Source organism: Periplaneta americana, chromosome 5 (genome assembly GCF_040183065.1).
Source record: "Periplaneta americana isolate PAMFEO1 chromosome 5, P.americana_PAMFEO1_priV1, whole genome shotgun sequence".
NCBI classification, from domain to species: Eukaryota; Metazoa; Arthropoda; class Insecta; order Blattodea; family Blattidae; genus Periplaneta; species Periplaneta americana.
Genome location: NC_091121.1, coordinates 191,789,236 through 191,809,948, shown reverse-complemented (window position 1 = coordinate 191,809,948; position 20,713 = coordinate 191,789,236). Strand labels below are relative to the sequence as shown.

At 37.0% G+C, this 20,713-nt stretch overlaps 1 protein-coding gene across 1 annotated transcript in view; it reads right to left on the bottom strand.

The window, feature by feature from the left end:
- Positions 1–1,245: 1,245 nt before the first annotated feature.
- Positions 1,246–20,713, bottom strand: part of LOC138700459 (endothelin-converting enzyme 1-like) — a 44,876-nt gene continuing 25,408 nt past the window's right edge. The window contains exons 8-10 of the mRNA XM_069827071.1: positions 19,329–19,433; positions 14,588–14,729; positions 1,246–1,335 (exon numbers count right to left, since the gene is read on the bottom strand). Of these exons, the coding sequence (XP_069683172.1) occupies positions 1,319–1,335; positions 14,588–14,729; positions 19,329–19,433 (264 nt within the window). The 3' untranslated portion in view covers positions 1,246–1,318. The remainder of the gene's footprint in view (positions 1,336–14,587; positions 14,730–19,328; positions 19,434–20,713) is intronic.

Sequence of the window (20,713 nt, the reverse complement as noted above, 5' to 3'; positions counted from 1 at the left end):
GTGGAGTGCAATAACGAATACTGTGTTACTGTGTGGAGTGGAAATCCCATTGTTGACGGGAGTAGAATTAAATTGTAGAAAGTGAAGAGTTATTGTTGTAAGAATAAAACTACATTATTGTTTTTGAATTTTAAAGTTAGAATATATTATTATTATTATTATTATTATTATTATTATTATTATTATTATTATTATTATTATTATTATTATTATACATTTTTATTGTGATCTTCTTCATCATTATATGGGTGGTATTGATTATAATTAAATGTGTTTGCAAGTTAATTTTAATTCTATTTCATTGTATTTTTTAATTGACTACCGGTATTTCATTATATCGTCATTCGATTTTCGACCAACGAAGTGTAATAACGTTTTGAATTCCAACCAATCACAGTCATATATCGCGGTAATTTTTGCAACTCGATTTGTCATAATCGATTTATCGCATGTTCGTTCTTGTGTTTAGTCTGTGTCGCCAACTGTTTCCCCGTAAATCGATGAGAATGATCCATCAATGTAGTCTAAGGATGAAGTACTAAAAAAAGTTCGAAACCTACTTCCATAACTACATCTTCATGTTCTAATTCCATGTCCATTGCATCTAAAGAAAGTGACACTCCTTCATTCAGATTTGATAACTGCGTTTTTAACATTCGTTCATTTAATTAATGTATTAATCATATTATTTGTAATTATATTATGAAATGTTTTAATTAAACTAAGAATTCAGCAGATAATGAAAAAGTATTTCTGTTATATCGAGAGAAAAGCGCAGTACCGTACATGTAATTAACATTGTTAAACCTGCATTTCGCTTTTCTCAATTGGCATTACTGAATAACATTCAATTTCTTTATTGCAGTAGTCGTTATTCATCTATTTCGATTTCACAATATCTAAATAGGTTAAGTAGGCCTATTCATAAATATACAATTATTAACATTTTGTGAGCGAATTTTAGAGGCATATTATTTACAAATTTATTTTATTCACGAAATAGGCATAGTCCTCATAAGTGTCACTCGAGGTCTGAGATGACTATAGAAAATTTTATCAGATTATTATTATTATTATTATTATTATTATTATTATTATTATTATTATTATTATTACTGCTAGTGTTTCGTTACTGTGAGAGTTCTGCGTTTTATCGTGTACTCTATTTAATGAAGTTAAACGAATTACAACATATTTATTTTTTCCGTTTTTATGTTTGAGTTGTCGCACAGACTTACTCTTTTCTTGATGACGGGGAATCTGTAGCTAGTAGCTATCTTGTAACTCACGGCAGCAGGCATCAAGTCGTGAATCTGTCTCAGACATTCCTTCGATCTGCAATACGAATACCAAAAAAGAAAATCATTTCGATTTTATTCCATTTATTTATTACTTCTCATCTCTACTTTAGTTTCGCTGTGTCCCTGATGTCGTCAACATTGTTATACAAGACGCGAAAATAACGAAGATTTCGTCGCTCAACTGTTTTGGTATAACAGCGGAAATTCCCTATCCCGAATGTTGAAAGATTTCCAATTCTGAAAAAATTACCGATCATTAAAAAATAAGTGGATTGGTCACTGATATTTTGCTACACAGATGTTATTTTGTTCGGTTTTAGAATTCAGAGTTCAGAGGCGCACTGTATCTGAGCTTTTCGACACAATCACGAAAATTATTATTCTCCTAAGAATATTTCCACTATAAAATATTTATTCGTGAAAAATGCTTAGAAGAGTGAAGTGACAAATTCCAGGAGAATATCTCGAGGCCCGGAATAATTGATACCAGGGCCTCTATACTGATTATATGAACAGTGCTGCAGTCAATCTCAGAAGAGCGACACGTACTACTCCTTTATACGTAGTCAATATTGCACAGTCATTTGTCATTCCTTCATACCATTTGTAAAACTACTTATGCGTAACATCAACCAGTTATATACAGTGTTCACAGAAAGTTTAAGGACACCTTATAATTTTTATAAATTGCTGCCCTGGCCTTAAATTATTTGAAAAATTAAAAATGTTTTTAACTATTCATTAACAGTAGTAACAGTGTAATTTCGGTAATTATATGAGGACCATCAGTCCTTATAGAGAATTCATACATTTTTCAAACAAAATAAAATACCTTACATTTTCATTATTAAAGTTTAAAATGAACAAGTAACTAATTGGTGCACGATTCTCAACTATTGCTGGATAATGTATGATAACTTACTCTTTAAATGATTAAAGATCAATTATTTGTAAAAAAAAAAAAAAAAACAATTCTTTGTGAATGTCCTAGCAGTTTCTAAGCTTTGGAGATAAAAAATAGGGCAATTTTGTTATTGTTCGTTTCATCTTTACTGTTTAATGGAACTGCGTTCCTTGGGATTACAGTAGTAGGGGGAACGCAGCTGTGCAAACCTCATAGCTACGAGGGGGATCCAGGAAATAACGACCGTTTTGTTGTAATAATTAAAAAAATATATTTATTTGAAAAAAAAACAAAGTCTGTTACATAACTGAAGCTTCCTTTACTTCTCTACATAATCACCACCTACATTTAAACATTTGTCGTATCAGTTCACTAGCTTTAGAATTCCCGTGTTATACTCCTCTGCCGCCAGTTCATTAAGCCAGGTGTTCACTGTCTTCTTCAACTCTTCATCACTTCCAAAACGATCCCAAGAGACAGTAGCCATGACTTTTTGTGTTGAGAGTCTGTTTGAATTTTCTCGGTTTCTTGGGTGATGAGGGATGATGCCACTGACGTGATTGGCGCTTGGTCTCTGGGGTGTTGTGAGACACCCAGATCTCATCACCAGTCACAATTTGATCAAGAAAGGCGCCTCCATCTGTGTGATATCGCATCAAGAATGTCAATGCTGAGGCCATTCTCTGAGTTTTGTGTTGGTCACTCAGTTGCCGTGGAACCCATCGTGCACAGATTTTGTGGTAGCCAAGATGTTGCGACACAATTTCACCAAGCAAAGAACGAGAAATGTCAGGAAAGGCAATATGCAATTCGTCGAGTGATGTGCGCCTGTCTTGCAAGATTCTGTCGTTCACTTTAGTCTTCAGGTCTTCTGTGATGAGTGATGGGCGTCCGAGTCGAGTTTCATCGTGGACATTTGTTCGCCCATTGTTGAACATTTCGGACCATTTTCTCACATTTCTTTCATTCATTACAGTATCACCATACACTTCTTTCAATTGCCGGTAAATTTCTGCAGGTTTCAAATGTCGTGCATTCAAAAATCGAATCACACTCCTCACCTCACAGTCGGCGGGATTATCAATCACGTCGTTCATTTTGAAGTAACACAAAATGCACAATGGCGACTTGTTGCAGCCAGTACTCACAACATTATGAGAACACATGTTAAGGAAGCCAGTTGACCTTCAAACAAGGAAGGGGAGTCAGCTGCGCGGCGGGTATGCGCGAACGGTCGTTATTTCCTGGATCCCCCTCGTATAACTGTCTTCATTCAGCAGGTACAGATGAACCGACCAATAACAAAATTTCCCTATTTTTTTAAATTTCAAGCCTTAAAAACTGCTAGAACATTCATAAAGAAAATTTTTTACTAATATATAATCTTTCTTAATTTAATGAGTAATATATCCTAAATCATCCAGCAACAGTTGAGAATCGTGCATCAATTAGTCTCTCATTCGTTTTCAACTTAAATAATGAAAATGTAAGATATGTTATTTGTTTGAAAAATTTATAAATTCTCTGTAGTCATCATATAAATTGCGAAATTGCACTAAACATTAGTCTTTTCTATTGTTAATCAACAATTGAAAACATTATTAGTTTCTCTAATAATTTAAGGCCAGGGCAGCATTTTATAAGAATTACTAGTGGCTTGTGCAGCAAACGCTGCAAACTAAGTTCATTAGATGTTCAAATAAACAATTTTCAGATTTATTTTCAACGAAGAATATCAGACATTCGGAAAGTTATTGCTTCCATAACAATGAAAGATACTCTCTCTCGAGCCAATACTGAAGAGAACCACGCATATAAATATCTACACCACACTGCCATTAAATATATGAAAAAGACCCAACCCCACTTGATTAATAATTATAAAAATACTTGATTTTTAATAATATTATTATCTTACGTAAGTTTTATAGCTTTCAGTAACATATACTATATATACTATATAGCCGCCACTCAGTAAAATATAGAAATCAAAATCTAATTTAAGTTTTATTCTCTACAACTACTTATATAACCCCAAAACGTTTCACTTTCATATCATCAATGTAGCATTAATATGTATAATTAATGAAAAATAGTCACATCCTGGCATTAACTACAATAATATTTCATTTCTAATGATAATAATATCATCAAACCACTTCAAGTTTTGTAGTTTTTAATATCCAATACACAGCTGTACCCAGAAAATTACACACCACAGAATCGAACCTGTAAATTATTTTTAGTAAGTTAAGTTTCTAATAACCAATTTAATTTAGGCTCTAAATATGTCAGCATTCTTGCATATCATGGACTTCGTGTAACATTGTTTAGTGTAGTGTGTGTTTTGTTTTATTCTGAAATGCAACACGGTCAACTTGATGCTCGCTTCGCTTCTCCGTTACAAAAAAGCGAAGGTTACATCAAGTCGGCCGTGAATGCTATTAGCTAGTTCTCAAAACTGACGACAGATGGATTTTGGAAAATAGGAAAATTATGTTTAAAAATTGACATTTCACTGAAAACTACTATTTTTCCGAAAAACTTTGAGTTCCAAGCTTCAAAATGAGGGGTCATTTATTAAAATCCGTCCAGCCGTTTTCCCGTAGTTTCCATTACCAGTTCAAATTATATAAATAGACATGATATTCCTAAACTTTCTGGCAACACTGTAGTTCGTACAACTACCTCGTGTGCAATTGGGTGACTTCTTTGAACTCTCACCTGCACTCGAGGAAGTTGAACAGATTTTATCTTCACATCCATTGAAAATTGGAGAATAATTCATACAATCACCCCCTAAAATATTTACTATTCCACCTGAATCACCCTGTATATACAATACAATGTGCAATTGAAATGAAAATTTAGTTTGAAACAGAATACGAGAAAGAGAAATTTGAGCGGATACAGCTGGAGAAACAGACGAGTGTAGACACGAACTTCCGTGCAGACAGATCACACGTGCTGAAGAAACAGAGCACATTAAAACGCTGCAAGATGACGCTCGAGTGAAGAGGGAATCGAAGCAGAGATTGTTTTTGTCTAAATTTGTACTACTTATTATACACAAAATAATCGAAATCTTTACATATTTGTAATTTGGAGAGAGTCTTCTCTGGACCATTTCTGTTGCCATAAATTTATCTGAAAAATATTGTTTCGTATATTGGATCCATTTTTAATGATCAAATATGAAGTAAATAGGAGAATTATACATTATACATTAATTTTAAGAACAGAATCTTTAGGCTGTAAGTATCGAAAGAGTTCAATGTTATTTTGGTATTGTAATAATGGTTTAGCCGAAAAAAAATAATTTGTATCTGAAATTTGACTCCCATTTATGATAAAACTATTTGATATTGAGACATATGAGTGGTCAGATATCAACGCGAAGGACAAGCAGAAAAAATATTCCTTTGTCATTTCTTCGGAAAAAAGCTTCACTATTGTGTAATAACGTACAAAATTAACTGATTACAGGCTCATTCACAATGAAAATTAAACATAACGTATGCGTTAACTTAACGTTACAGTAAAATCAAGAAGTCATACCATCATTCACGATGGGAACATAAACATAACAGAAAACATACTTGGTAACCATGGAAACATAACTACGACGCCATTTCCTCATATCCTGTCGTATACTTCAGCGCTCCACGATTGTGTTCTGTTTGCAAATCACGTAAGCATAAGCATAAAAGTTTGGAGTTTGGAAACTTTCATGTTAACGTCTTACGGTAATGTTTATGTCAATGCTTATGTGAATCATTGTGAATGATCCCATTTGGTAGCCTGGGCGCAAACTTCTGTGTTTCTGTTACGGTTATGTTTAATTTTCATTGTGAATGGGCCTTAAGAGTTTTTATAGCTAGCAATAACACCTCAATCGTTAGATATGGTACAAATCGATAAAGAACAGAATAAATATCGGATAATGCGTTTGTTACGACAGTAATACAGGGATATCATTTTATTTTTACTTCAATTTTTATTGTACCTGAGTTTTTGAATGTACTTCACTCCCACCCCTTCTACTAAAGAAGTTCCAACTCCACACAGAACCAAGACCGCAGATAGTAAGCACTACTGAGTTACTGAGTATAGTACGTTCCAGAAATATGTTCGCGTTTTCCAGTGACGAAAGAGCTTTCAATATTGAATCATATTTTCTCACAGGTACTGTCCGTTTGTCTACGTTGCATCCCGATTTCCCCCACCTGCTTCTGCTCGCCCCTCTGTAATAGCTGGGCTGTCTTAGCTCTTTTATAAAAACATCAATTTCTCTTAGGAATTGGAAGTTTACGTAATATTATACAGCTGTTTAATTTAACTTAAATAAAAGGGCCTCGTTAAGTAATTAACTGTCACGTGATTTCCTCCCTTTCTACAATCCTGCGGCATAACCACTTGTACGGACAGTAGATAGCATGTCTGAGTAATTTTATATTTTCGGGTCGGGCAGAAGTGAAGATTGAATTTACAGTACGTAGAGTAGGTACAGAATTATTTCAACATGAGTTACTAGTACGAAGGACGAAACTGGCAATTGGAATTAGATGCAATAGTCTATAGTGCGATGATATGCACAAAAGAACTGAAGCCTGTATCAAAATGAACGGCCACCATTTTCAAAATTGTGTTTAAATATTCATATTATGGTTATTTTTCAATTTAACTTCTTTCTCTATATTGTACGCTAATGTGTTGTAGACAGTATAATATACACTGCATAATGAATACGTTCGCATGGATAACTCACTTCGTGAGTAAAAACACTTATTCTTAATACAGTACTGTACTTTGATTAAAGAAAAACCTAATGAAAATTATCAAACTCAAAATCGCGATATTTCCTAGTTTACGTAAATGGATTAACTACTTTTCTTCCCTCCTACACCTAGTAAAGTGAATTTTTTTGTATATTACGCCAGTATCATCGAACTCCAGTCTTGGAGGGGGGAGCAAGCGGTGTTTCCGGTTCTCTAAAGGTATAGACAGGTTAATATTAAAAATGTTAGTAAAAATAAAATGATGTCCCTGTATAAACATCATGCTTTCATTGTGTTTCTATTTTGTTTTGTTATGAAACAAAAGAAAACATTTAAATTAATATTCGAATATATCTGGAAGAGATAGCTAAGAAAATGTTATTTTGACTTTATCTTGTCAGAAATTTAACACACTTCGGTTCCCTCTACGCTAAGAGCTGAGTGCTCAACACGTGGATCGTGACCTTCATCTGACCTTGGAATGCTTCCATAGCTTACACCAGCCTTAGAGAATCGCAGACTCCTCAGTGTTTTGGTGGAAAGAATCGCCAAATAGTCTATCACCTTCCACCATATCAACCTTTCTGAAAACCCAGCATATAGTTACTACAAATACCACAATTTCACTTTTCAGCCGCTGAAATAGATTCAACTCATGAACAATTGATTGCAGACACGATTTCTCTTAATTATGGTATTCTATGGTACGCATCCAGAAAGTATGTACTGTTTGGCTAGTAAAAGAGTGTTAATTTATTGAAATATTTATTACAAGAAATCGTTATACCTTATTCTACTTTGCAATTTAATTATCATTTACATTGAGAACTTTCTTCGTATGCTAATACAAAAAAAAAAAATAGTCAGATCCAGATCGGTACTGTAGGAAGCATGATTTACCAGTGCCTATTCAAACGAGCCAAACATTTGCTGTGTTTTAGCCGTATTTTGAAAAAATAATATATTTTAGTTGGTAAAATTCATGCCACGAAATTGTAGAAAAAAAAAAGAACAAGAAATGCACCAATGTACTATTTAAACTCTGAATTTTGCACGCGGGATGTACAGAGAGAACTAAACACGACTGTACGGCATTTTAGCGCGTCGCTGATACCGCTGTTACCGGGATCTGGAAGGTGCACCGCCCGCACTCATTTCAGTCACCCCGCGGAAGGGTCGCAGCAACATAAGACACAAGTTTAGGATAAATTAAAGAATTTAAGATAAATTAAATTAAATTTTCTCGGCAAAATAAGACACAAGTTAGCAAGCTGAAGATAAATTAGAAGCTAAATTCTCTTTCTCAGTCTTACCTGAATGTCATAGGAGCTGTTGAAAGTGATACCCATTTCATTTTGGTCCAAGCACTCATGGCATCTCCGAAGAAAGTTTTGACACTCGTTTCAACTCTTCTTGCGCAATTCCATTTATCACTCTCCAGATTTCGTTCTTCAGGTCCTTAACTTTTCGTGGATTTCTTCTATACACTTTTGTTTTAAATTCCCTCACAATAAAAATCGATGCCCTCGCAAAATCAGAGAAACGTATACGAAATTTTCGTAAACACCTATCGTAAGACTTCTTCTTTAACAGGTGAGTTTTGACAATAAACACTTTCTGTTCAGTAGTGTTCGTAATCATGATACTAAACCTATCCTTCGTACTATAACCCTTAAGTTGTGTCATGATTAAGGGGCGTCTCGTCATTCATCGCTCAATGACATCATTAAAAGAGCATTAACATCCTCAGGGGTTCCATCCATCTTAGAACTTTCCGGGATCAGCCGTTCAGACGGCAAGAGACCCGATGGTCTGACTCTAGTCCCGTGGCGTGTAGGCAAATCCTTAATTTGGGATTCCACATGTGTGGATACACTGGCCCCTTCTCATCTGTCTTCAACCTCTAAGACACCAGGATCTGCAGCAGGAAGTGCCGCTGTCAGTAAACACCATAAATACAGGGTGTTTAAAAAATACGGGGCATAATTTCAGGTATGTATTTCCCACATGTAGACAATCAAAATAGTTCATTACAACATGTGTCCGGAAATGCTTCATTTCCGAGTTATGGCCTTCACAACATTGAAATTCACCGGAACGTTTTTCTTTCCGCAGGTCGTTGTCATTACAGAAGATGTTAAAAATGTCCATCTCCTGCATGAATACAGACCTCACATCGATGTCTCATTGACCTGCGAACACGATCCCAAACTCCAGGAGTATTGCGTATGTCCTCAGAACATGCCACAATTCGATTCCGAAGGGATTCCAAATCAGGCACCGGAGACGAATAAATCAATGATTTTAAATGGCCCCACAAGTAGAAATCGAGAGGGTTCAGATCAGGTGAGCGTGGAGGCCAAGCAATTGGGCCACCTCTACCTATCCATCGATCAGGAAACCTTCGATCCAAGTACCGGCGAGCCGTACGACTGAAGTGTGCAGGAGCGCCGTCATGCAAGAAGTGAATGTGTTGACGATTGATCAGTGGAGTGTCTTCTAAAACATGAGGTATGGTGTTTTCCAGGAAGTTTGTGTACGCCTGCCCCGTAAGTCTGTTTACAAGTACATGGGGTCCAACTAATCTATCACCAATGATACCGGCCCACATGTTGTGGGAGAACCGCACCTGGTGATGAGATGGAACAGTTGCACGTGGGTTTTCATACGCCCATACATGCTGATTGTGGACATTTGTTATGCCATCTCGTGTGAACTGTGCTTCATCTGTAAATAATACTAAGGCAGGAAAGTTGGGATTTACACCACACTGCTGCAAGAACCACTGACAGAACCTAACTCGTGCAGGATAATCTGCTGGTGACAGGGCCTGTACACGTTGCAAAGGATAAGGATACAATTGATACTCTTTCAACAGTCTCCAGACAGTCGTATGAGGAACATTGACTTGCAACGCTACCCTTCGTGTGCCGATAGAAGGAGTCATGTTCACAGCCTCCTGTACTTCTGGAGTTGTAGATCTTGGTCGTCCCCTTCCCAAACCAGGAGAGTTAAATTTTCCATACTCGCACAGACGGTAATCGAGACGTACAAATGTCTTCCGATCTGGACATTGTCGCTGTGGGTACCTCTCCTGGTACAAACGACGAGCCAGCGCAGCATTGCCGTCCGTCTTACCGTACATGAAGTGTATCTCTGCCAGCTCTTGATTTGAATACATGTCGCACAGTCTAACGCCTACACAACACTGAATGTAACCTTCGCCTCGGAATGAACTGTCAGAGTGCCCTCTTAATGTCTCCTTTGACGGCAACGACCTGCGGAAAGAAAAACGTTCCGGTGAATTTCAATGTTGTGAAGGCCATAATTCGGAAATAAAGGATTTCCGGACACATGTTGTAATGAACTATTTTGATTGTCTACATGTGGGAAATACATACCTGAAATTACGCCCCGTATTTTTTAAACATTCTGTATAAACATCTTGCAGATAATTATATTTTTGTCCCTTTCGCGGTTGAAACGTTTGGATCATGGTGTAGTGTAGCCAAAGCTCTCATCTCCACCATAGGCAGAAGTTTAGTGCAGCTTTCTGGGGACCCTCGAAGCAGTCAATATCTACGTCAGGTATTGGCATAGCCATTGAGCGCGGTAATGCTACAAGTATTCCTGTATCCTTCCCCGAGTCCTCTTATTTAGATGAGATTTTCTTCCTTTAATTATTCAATTTATTTGCTTTTTTATTATAGTATACATATCAATGTGAATATCATTTCACTAGAATAATAAATTTGGTAGTTATTTTGTATAAAAACTAATTTTATACTTTTTTAAATAGACTCGTAAATTTAACTGAATTGTCACTTCATTGTAACAAAATGTTTGATTTTTAGATACAAATTATTTTTATGGAATTTCTCAACTAGTTTATTTCGTGTTACCCTCAAATTGGCAAAACTTCATTTCTCACACTAGTTTATTAAACCATGTCGGACTGTAAAGAAAACACACTATCGCAATGTCCATATTTTATATGTTGTACAATATTATAGTATTGTCAAATTTTGGTTAAATTTAGTTTTCCTACCAATTTTTTATATTGTACTACTAGCTTAAATTACCCGGCGTTGCCCGGGTTTTAAATTTTGGTCTATTTCTAAATAAACTGTATGTTAGAGTTATCGGAGACCTCGGCAAGGAAACTATATAAAACCAAAACGAACCATATTTACTTATGTTTTCTCCTCCCTAGTGAGGAATATTAAAGAAAGTGCCACTAAGATCCAAAGAAACTGACTAATCGAAATAATTCCATCTCACCTATGAATAGAGTTTTAACAACATTAAGACCTTATGGTACAGGGATATTTAAGATATTTAACATTGTGATTGATGATAACATTTATCGTACCACGGCATTATGAATTATTAAGCCTTTCTGCCCACAATATATTTAATTTCCTTCGAGGCCAAACTACAATCTGTAACGGATGGATTCCATCAAATACATGGATTTCAGGGTGTCTTGCAGTAACGGAGACTATACTCATCAGAATTCACTCTCCTGGAGAAGGCAATGTAGAACACTACCACAACAGAAAATCATATTTTTCTATAAACGACCAAGTCATTAGTGACCATAACTTATTAATAAGAGACGGGTTAACAGTAACAGTAAAATAGGCTCTATATTATTATTGCAATATTATAATATTGTAATATTATCACAAATATTACTATAACTTATAATAATTGCTTAAAATCGAATGGCTATAATAGCAATACGTGGGATAAAAACATCATCATCTTTCGTTTTTCCAGTTAATATTGCCACTCACATTACGTTTCGCATGAGTTTTTGACACAAATTCTTGTTAGTGCATAATTTTGGTGAGTCAATATTTCGCAATAGTAGGTCTACTATGGCTATTCAATATTAAGTAAATTATGTGGTAGCAATACTTGTAGTTTGAAAGAATTCTAGAATTCAATTGGATAAAACAGTTTGCTCACTATCTACAAAACTGCATCGAGGAATTCATAATACGGTCCTGGACTGCGTAAAGATACTTATTGCATGAATTATCTAGTTTTAGCCTTCATGATGTGTACCAACAATGTAATTTAATTTCGTGTTAAAATTTCCAAGGCCTCGTGAAAGTCTATGTTGAATACAACAGACAATAATAAAGAACAATTGACAGTAGAACATTTTGCATTTTAATATAATACATGAATATTTCATCTATTTATTTTTATTTGTTATATACACTGGTCAAAAAAAGTTAAGCATATTTCCAGTTTACCCAATAATACCTGATATTTATGTTTCTTTTGGTTTTATGTGGTAAGTGTTATGTTTACCAATTCAAACTCTTTCATTTGGTTTAGTCTGCATCACTAGGTAACGTCCAAATCACGACTAGTAAAGAAAAGCCTGTAATTCGAGCAAAGTTCAGTCAGTGTCATTTTGCTTCATAGTGCTTCATAGTGCAGTAAACAAAGTCTGTAATTCGAGCAAAGTTCAATCAGTGTCGTTTTGCTTCATAGTGCTTCATAGTGCAGTACAATGGCTCGGAACACCCTTACAATGGCAGACCGCATCAAAATCATCACTTTGATGGAACAAAACATGAGACAAGTTGATGTTGCTAACATCCTTCATGTGAATCAGAGTATTGTCTCCAGACTGTGGAGAAAGTTCCAGGAAACCCAGTCAATAGCAGATCGACCTCGCGAAGGCCGTCCACGCAAAGCAACACCAGGTCAGGACCGATATGTAAGGTTATCTACACGTAGGAACCCTATAGCCTCAGGTACAACTCTGCGCCATGACCTGCGCGAAGCCACTGTGTTGTTGTAAGTAGCCAAACTGTGCGCAATAGACTTCATGACATAGGGTTGTATGCTCGAAGACCACTCAAGACTCCAGCACTCCGTCCACATCACAGGCGTGCTCGTGCAAGATGGGCTAGAGCACATGAGAATTGGACACGAGGCCAATGGACCAGAACTTTATTCTCAGACGAAGTGAGAATGGGCCTACACCCTGATAACAACTCTATTCGCGTATGGAGACGAACAGGGGAACGAAATCATCCCTCAATGACCGTGGAACGTCACCAACAGTTTGGTGGTTCAATCTTGTTTTGGGCAGGTGTCATGTTTGGCCGCCGCACACCACTGGTTTCAATAGAGGGAAACATGACTGCTGCCGTGTATGAGAACAACATCCTCCAACCCATAGTAAGTGGTTTTGCAGAGATTGTAGGAGAAGGGTTCACTCTACAGGACGATAATGCTCGGCCTCATCGTGCTCATAGTGTGCAGCGGTATCTTGTAGAACATGGGATCCGAAGAATGAATTGGCCAGCATGCTCACCGGATATGAAATGCATAGAGCATGCATGGAGCTTTCTCAGGAGAGCCATTTCCAATCGTCCACATCACCCATTAACGATTCAAGAACTCAGGAATGCTGCCTTGGAAGAATGGGACAATTTGCCTCAGGAGAGCTTAGATGCGTTGGTACTGAGTATGCCCCGTCGCATACAAGAGTGCCTCAGGGTTCGTGGAGGACCAACACGTTATTAAACAGGGTACTGAAAGCACCATCTCCTTTTCTTTGATGATGTACGAATTTCAACTTCCCTTATCTTTTCCGTTGTTTCCAAACAATGCAACTTTTTCATTTCATATTGAGTCCATTGTTAACAAATAGTGTATTTCTACTTTTAAGTTTATTCTGTGGAACCAAGAAACCCAATTATAATTTATCTATTTTATTTTAATTAATAAAAACAGTTATATGCCTAATTATGCTTAACTTTTTTTGACCAGAACTTCCATTTGCACAATTTTAATGTAGCCTATGTTCTTCTCCTGGTTATGAAGGTTAAATGTGCAAACTTTGGCACATATCGGTCAAAGCGTGTAGATTTGTATAGAGAACACACATACATACATACATACATACATACATACATACATACATACATACATACATACATACATACATACATACATGCATACCCACATTCAATTTTATATATTAAGATTAAAATTATAGCATACAGCCTATTAATTTGTTGTATCCTATAGGACACGTTGTGAATTTAAGGGATAAACACAAGACAGCAACTGACTTCAAAAGCTTCTTGCCAACAATCCCGCGAGAAGGACGAACGATATGCGGCCGATGATCCTCTGCTTACCATTGGCTATTCAGCAAACCAGCCCGCTAAAATGCCGTAAAGTCTTGTTTGATTCTGTATGTAAAAAAAGCGATCTGTTAAGTGCAGGGTAGTGTTTTCGCACAATTAAGCGTACTCAAACGCCGTGGCTAAGGCACAGCGACTGCTTGCGTCATTTGATTAGGAATTAATTGATTATTTTTGCAGGCCACTGGTGTACCTCCCAACTTAAGGGTTTCCATACGAGGGATCTTGCAGCATCAGAATTGAACCCTGGACACCTGGATCATTTCAATTAAATTTATGAACGACTGTCTTATAAAACTTTAGTTTTAGCAATTTCATCGCTTTTAAAGTTGATGTCTTGGATAAATCTGCCTGCAGAATTGCCTTTCTTAACGATTTCGTGGTACGGTAGATTGTTAGTAGAGAATGATATCTGTTACTTACGTATAGTTTCCGTCTTGGTTTTTGCTAGAAGTAAAGCAATTTTTTTGAAATAACTTCGATCCAACACCAAGATGCGGTCCTTGGAGTGGTCCGCACCATCCACATCCTCGAACATGATATTCAGGAACAGTTCCCAATCAATCTGAAAGAGTTTAGTACATTATGCAACGAGCCTATAATGATAGTAATTAAGACGCGAGTATGTTTATGAAAAGAGCACAAGCGAGTTTCATAATTTTCATACAAGCGTCTTAATTACCATTATAGGCAAGTGTCATACGACTTTTTATGCTCGACCATATTTCTAACTTGAAATTATTCATAAGCATTCATGTTATTCTTATCTGACTGGGGAGCGGAAGTGACCTTGTGCAATATCTCGTAAATTGTGATTTGTGCGCAGACGCGAAAGTATTGATTTTTTCCGAGGAACAAATGTCATTGACCTTGATATAATCTAGAGAGTAAAATGAACATTAATCTTGATATAACCTTGAAATTGATTTAGACATTGAAAAACGAGAAGACAAATTGAATTTATTTGAATATTATTTACAATTAACGCTAATTATTATAGTAACAGAACATAACCTTCTTCGACAGTATTGGATTTCCAGAATCCGTGACGTTTCGCTAGTTGTCTTTCGATTGCATATCCGAGAATAATCGATACTTGCGCTTTCATATTGCTACAATGGTGCTTTCTGATTGGTGGAAAACCTGAACTTTAATGAATAGGTTTACTTTAACGAGGTGCATTAAAGGGCTGCTACCAGGTGTATAATTACTACATTTCGGCATGGTCGAGCATAAAATATTATATCTTGTTATTAAAAGGAAATCTCTAATAGCTGTACTCTCTGCAAAACGCTATGGACGCTACCTGTCCCCTCACAACTACAATAATGTAGGTATTATTTACAACTAGGTCTATAAGACGCTAGCACGCTCACTCTAGTGACGTCCTCACGCAATATACTAAGAAGGAAATAATGTAGGCCTACTACTTCACTTGATTTTAAGGAAATCAGCTACATTTTTTTAAATTTCACATTAGTTGCACAGTACAAGCTAGTATCGGCCGTTAAACAGAAGTTAACTCCGAGATATTTGAATTTTTCCACCTCTTCAAAGGATAAATCTCCAAATTTTATATTTCCATTCCCTATAATGTGACCATAAGTTCACGAGACATAATCATATACTTTGTTTTTTCAGGATTTACTTCCAAACCTATCTCTTTACTTCCTTCAAGTAAAATTCCCGTGTTTTCCCTAATCGTTTGTGGATTTTCTCCTAACATATTCACGTCATCCGCATAGACAAGAAGCTGATGTAACCCGTTCAATTCCAAACCCTCGGTGTTATCCTGGACTTTCCTAATGACATATTCTAGAGCAAAGTTAGTGCATCTCCTTGCTTTAGCCCGCAGTGAATTGGAAAAGCATCAGACAAAAGCTGGCCTATACAGACTCTGCTGTAAGTTTCACTGAGAGAAATTTTAATTAATCGAACTAGGTTCTTGGGAATACCAAATTCAATAAAAATGTTATATCAATTTTCTCTCTTACCAGCGGCGGATTTTCAGGGGAGGCAAGGGAGGCCGTGCCTCCCCTAATATTTTACCAGAACACAATATAGCAGTATTAATTCCAGCTGAATTAAGATCACAAACAAGTTATAGCAAATGACGAACACTTTTCCTTTTATATTAATTTTACTGTTCACTACGACTAAGACGTAAGTTACGTAAAGTCGACCACATCCAGTTGGTGATGCTCGCTCGCTATACTGTAGATAGTACAAATAATTCGTACCGAAAAATAACAGATAGCGACAGATGGTCGACATCTAGCAGCCTGCAGTGTCTATGCGAGAGCGGGAGAGAGGAGTCGGCTACATTACTCTACTCCCCGGTAACCATGACAACAGCAGTTCAACCAATACGATAGCTGGTTAGAGGAGTGTTTAAACTTAACTAGAACGCGCGAGGGGAGCCGATTTGGAGACGTCCTACCCACCGCTGACAACCGTACTGGTTATAGTCACGGCTGGTTTCGGCTGTATTGGGAAGCTCTCTCTCTTTCTCTCTTCGTGGTTTTAGAAAATTGAGTCACGTGTTGTTAGTTTTCTCTCCGTGCGTGAAAGTTTTCATTTATGTGAGATTTCTCTCTTGTTTGCAGGTGTTCCTGTTATTTTATTCTTTTGTGTTACGAGATATATTTATTTATTGTGACAGCGACGTGAGATTCGAACTCACGACCAGCGTCCCGCAAGAAAGCAGATCGCGCGGAGCGCGGAGGAAGGCGCGCGGCGGAGAGGGGAAAGGGGCCTACACGCGAGGGGAGGCTGCGCGCACAGCTGCTACTTAACGCAGTGAATGGGAAACGGACCTTCCCGACCCTTCGAGAAGTCCGTCGAAGTGGAGATATCCAGATAATTCTCTACACACCTGTAGAAATTTCTCGCAACTATGATTTTGCTATAAAAGAAGAAGCGCCAGCGAACTCGAGCAGTTTTTCAGTTGATTAGTCAGCCAGTCAGTGAGAAAGCCAGAGCAAGCATGCCAGTCTTGTGTACCGGAGTTCGACTCGAGTGTGCGTCCGCAACTGTATCAGCATCCGAAGGCCTGAGTTCGAGTGCAGTGGACCGCAGTTGGAGGGACCTGAGTTCGAGTGCAGTGGACCGCAGTTGGAGGGACCTGAGTTCGAGTACAGTGAACTGTCTCTGAATGTCTGTGGTTCGAGATACTGTGAACTCGAGTGACTGAGCTAGAAGAACTGTGAACTGAGAACTGATAGTTCTGATTTGTAAATAGTGCTTTGTAAATAATAGTTAAGATTAACAGTTCATTGTTGTTCGTACTAGTCCAAGTAAATTGTCATTGTCGTCGGTGGAGTGCTATAACGAATACTGTGTTGAGTTGAAATAAAATTCACATTATACAATGTATTAAATATATCGGGAGTTTAGAAACAAATGCAGATTTGTCTCTAGCTTCTTCTAGTAGCAGTTGTTCAGTATGTTGTGACCTAATTGATCGGTTTGCGAAGAAAGAGGATCGTCGAGTTAATTTGCTGTAAAATTAGGCTATGTAATAGTAATGAGCAAGCCTCGAATTCTTAGGTTCGAATCAATTTTGTTGCTATCTCGTTACTCTCGAAATATTGCTTTTCTTGTTAATTTTATGTAGCAAAGAGTAACATTCTTAAATTCAATATAACCAAAAAAGGCTTAATTCGTAGGTTAGGACTTAAAGGGCCGTATTCATAGACATTTTTAGCGCGGGTTTCCGGTGGATGATCAGCGTTTTTCGTATTCATAAACCAGTGTTAGCGATAGGATATGATTTGAATTCTGTACAAGTAACCAGTGGATAGCCGGGGCTAGCTTAGTACGCTCGTAGCGCGGCCTGCAAAATGTCTATGAATAGCACCCAAAGTGTCGTAAAGAGAGGCAATCTTTACCAAATCGTTGTAATATATTAACAGTATATTATTTTTATTTTGTTCCCGTAAAATCATGTAAATTCCTAAACATAATACGATGAAAGAGTAATGGAACGGAGAAAAATTTTCTCCGGCGCCGGGATTTGAACCCGGGTTTTCAGCTCTACGTGCTGATGCTTTATCCACTAAGCCACACCGGATACAACCCCGGCGTCGGATAGAATCGTCTCAGATTAAGCTCCAACTCTTGGATTCCCTCTAGTGGCCGCCCTCTGCACTACATCATAGATGTCTATGAACGTAGGACCGAAGTCCACACATGTGCTGAGGTGCACTCGTATGAGTGACTAGTTGGCCGGGATCCGACGGAATAAGCGCCGTCTTAAATCACGAAGTGATTTACGCATATCATATATATTATTTTAATGTACCGAAGTACATATGATATATCCATGCAGATATTCTGCGTCATCATACGATGAAAGAGTAATGGAACGGAGAAAAATTCACTCCGGCGCCGGGATTTGAACCCGGGTTTTCAGCTTTACGTGCTGATGCTTTATCCACTAAGCCACACCGGATACCACTAGAGGGAACCCAAGAGTTGGAGCTTAATCTGAGACGATTCTATCCGACGCCGGGGTTGTATCCGGTGTGGCTTAGTGGATAAAGCATCAGCACGTAGAGCTGAGAACCCGGGTTCAAATCCCGGCGCCGGAGAGAATTTTTCTCCGTTCCATTACTCTTTCATCGTATGATGACGCAGAATATCTGCATGGAAATATCATATGTACTTCGGTACATTAAAATAATATATATCCTAAACATAAGATTTAAAATCCTAAAACAAAAATTGGAAAACCTAGTTTAGTCCTATAAATTCTGCGCTTGGTAATGAGGTACGTCACAGGCTTATATTTTCATATTCTCATAAGTCACGTCTTGGCCTCCTCAACTTTCAAATCCACCGTCCGCTACTGTCTCTTACATCTCTTTTTGCTAGTAAACCTACAGTTTCATTACCTTCGTATCCTTCATGACTCGGAATTGATATCCTCTGAATTTTATTACGAAGTGCTAGGATATTTAAATTCTTCAAATAATTCCAAGCTATTTAGAAATAAAGGATGAGGAAATGTTTTTGTATATTTTTAATTGTGGAGGCTGGTTAGAATTTTTCAGTAGATGGACAATCGCTATAGAAGAGTGTGGCCGTGTGATAGGCGGCCATACAAAAGCGTATGCAAATAATATGTTACTGAGCATTACTGTACAATCATAAACACTCATACCATATTGCTTGTCTCCGTTAGGTTATTCGTTTCCAGTGCAGTTACAGCATCTCTCTGAAGTGTTGATGGTTGGACATCAGAACTAGTTGGTTTGGATGAAATTTCCTGTAGAACATATATACATAGATTAAATTTAAAATAATCAGGATTTCATGTGCAATACAAGAAGCACGTCAATAAGTTCGTGGTCTGGACAGCGGACAGATTGCGCCACGGGATGGTACATTGTCAGTTCTTCTCTCGTTCCAAAAAGGGGCAGTTGCGAGTTAGCCAGCCGTCGTCAGCAAATTGATTTCATATGTACAAGTATAAGAAAGACAATTTATAAATTCATAATACTTCGAAATTTTATCACTAAGGAGGCAAGGAGGATAATATTTTTATGCTCGACCATGCCGAAATGTAGTAATTATACACCTGGTAGTAGCCCTTTAATGGACCTCATTAAAGTACACCTATTCATTAAAGTTCAGGTGTTCCACCAATCAGAAAATACCATTGTAGCAATATGAAAGCGCAAGTATCGATTATTCTCGGATATGCAATCGAAAGACAACTAGCGCGAGACATTTCTTTCTCGGAAAAAAATCAATACTTTCGCGTCTGCGCACAGCTCACAATTTACGAGGTATTGCATAAGGTCAGTTCCGCTCCTCAGTCAGATAAGAATAACATGAATACTTACGAATAATTTCAAGTTAGAAATATGGTCGAGCATAAAAAGTCGTATGAAACTTGACTATAATTGTAATTAAGACGCTCGTATGAAAATTATGAAACTCGCTTGCGCTCGTTTCATAAACATGCTCGCGTCTTAATTTCTACTATTATAGGCTCGTTGCATAATGTGCTATTAGCTTTAGTACAATTATTAATACAATATGGTATAATAAATGTGGGTGAAGTAGCATCATCTCTACTTAATTCATTAATTTCATTACACACAAGATTAATAAAAATTTGTCTAACCAAAAATATGGATTACCCAACAAATTTAATTTATACAGATTTTTAATGTATTAACTATTGAAGAAATTTATAAATATAGTTTACTAACTTACTACCACACAAATCAAATAAAACATAAATCTAATCGACATGAATATCGTACTCGAAGACAAAAGTCTACTTTCCCATTAATTTAGCCTAAATATCATGCAAGTGCAGCTCTTAAACATGGTGCTAGTTTCGGCCCAAGACTTTATAATAAAATTACAAATTATTTTCCAAATTTTAAATAATTTAAAATTGAAGCTTTTAAAAAATAAATGTATAAAATTATTCATGATATAGCTTATAATATTAACAAATGTGTGTATTTTTTTACCTTTTATTTGTGTCGACTATATTTATGTTTTTATTAAATATCACTGGCTTCTGTCTGA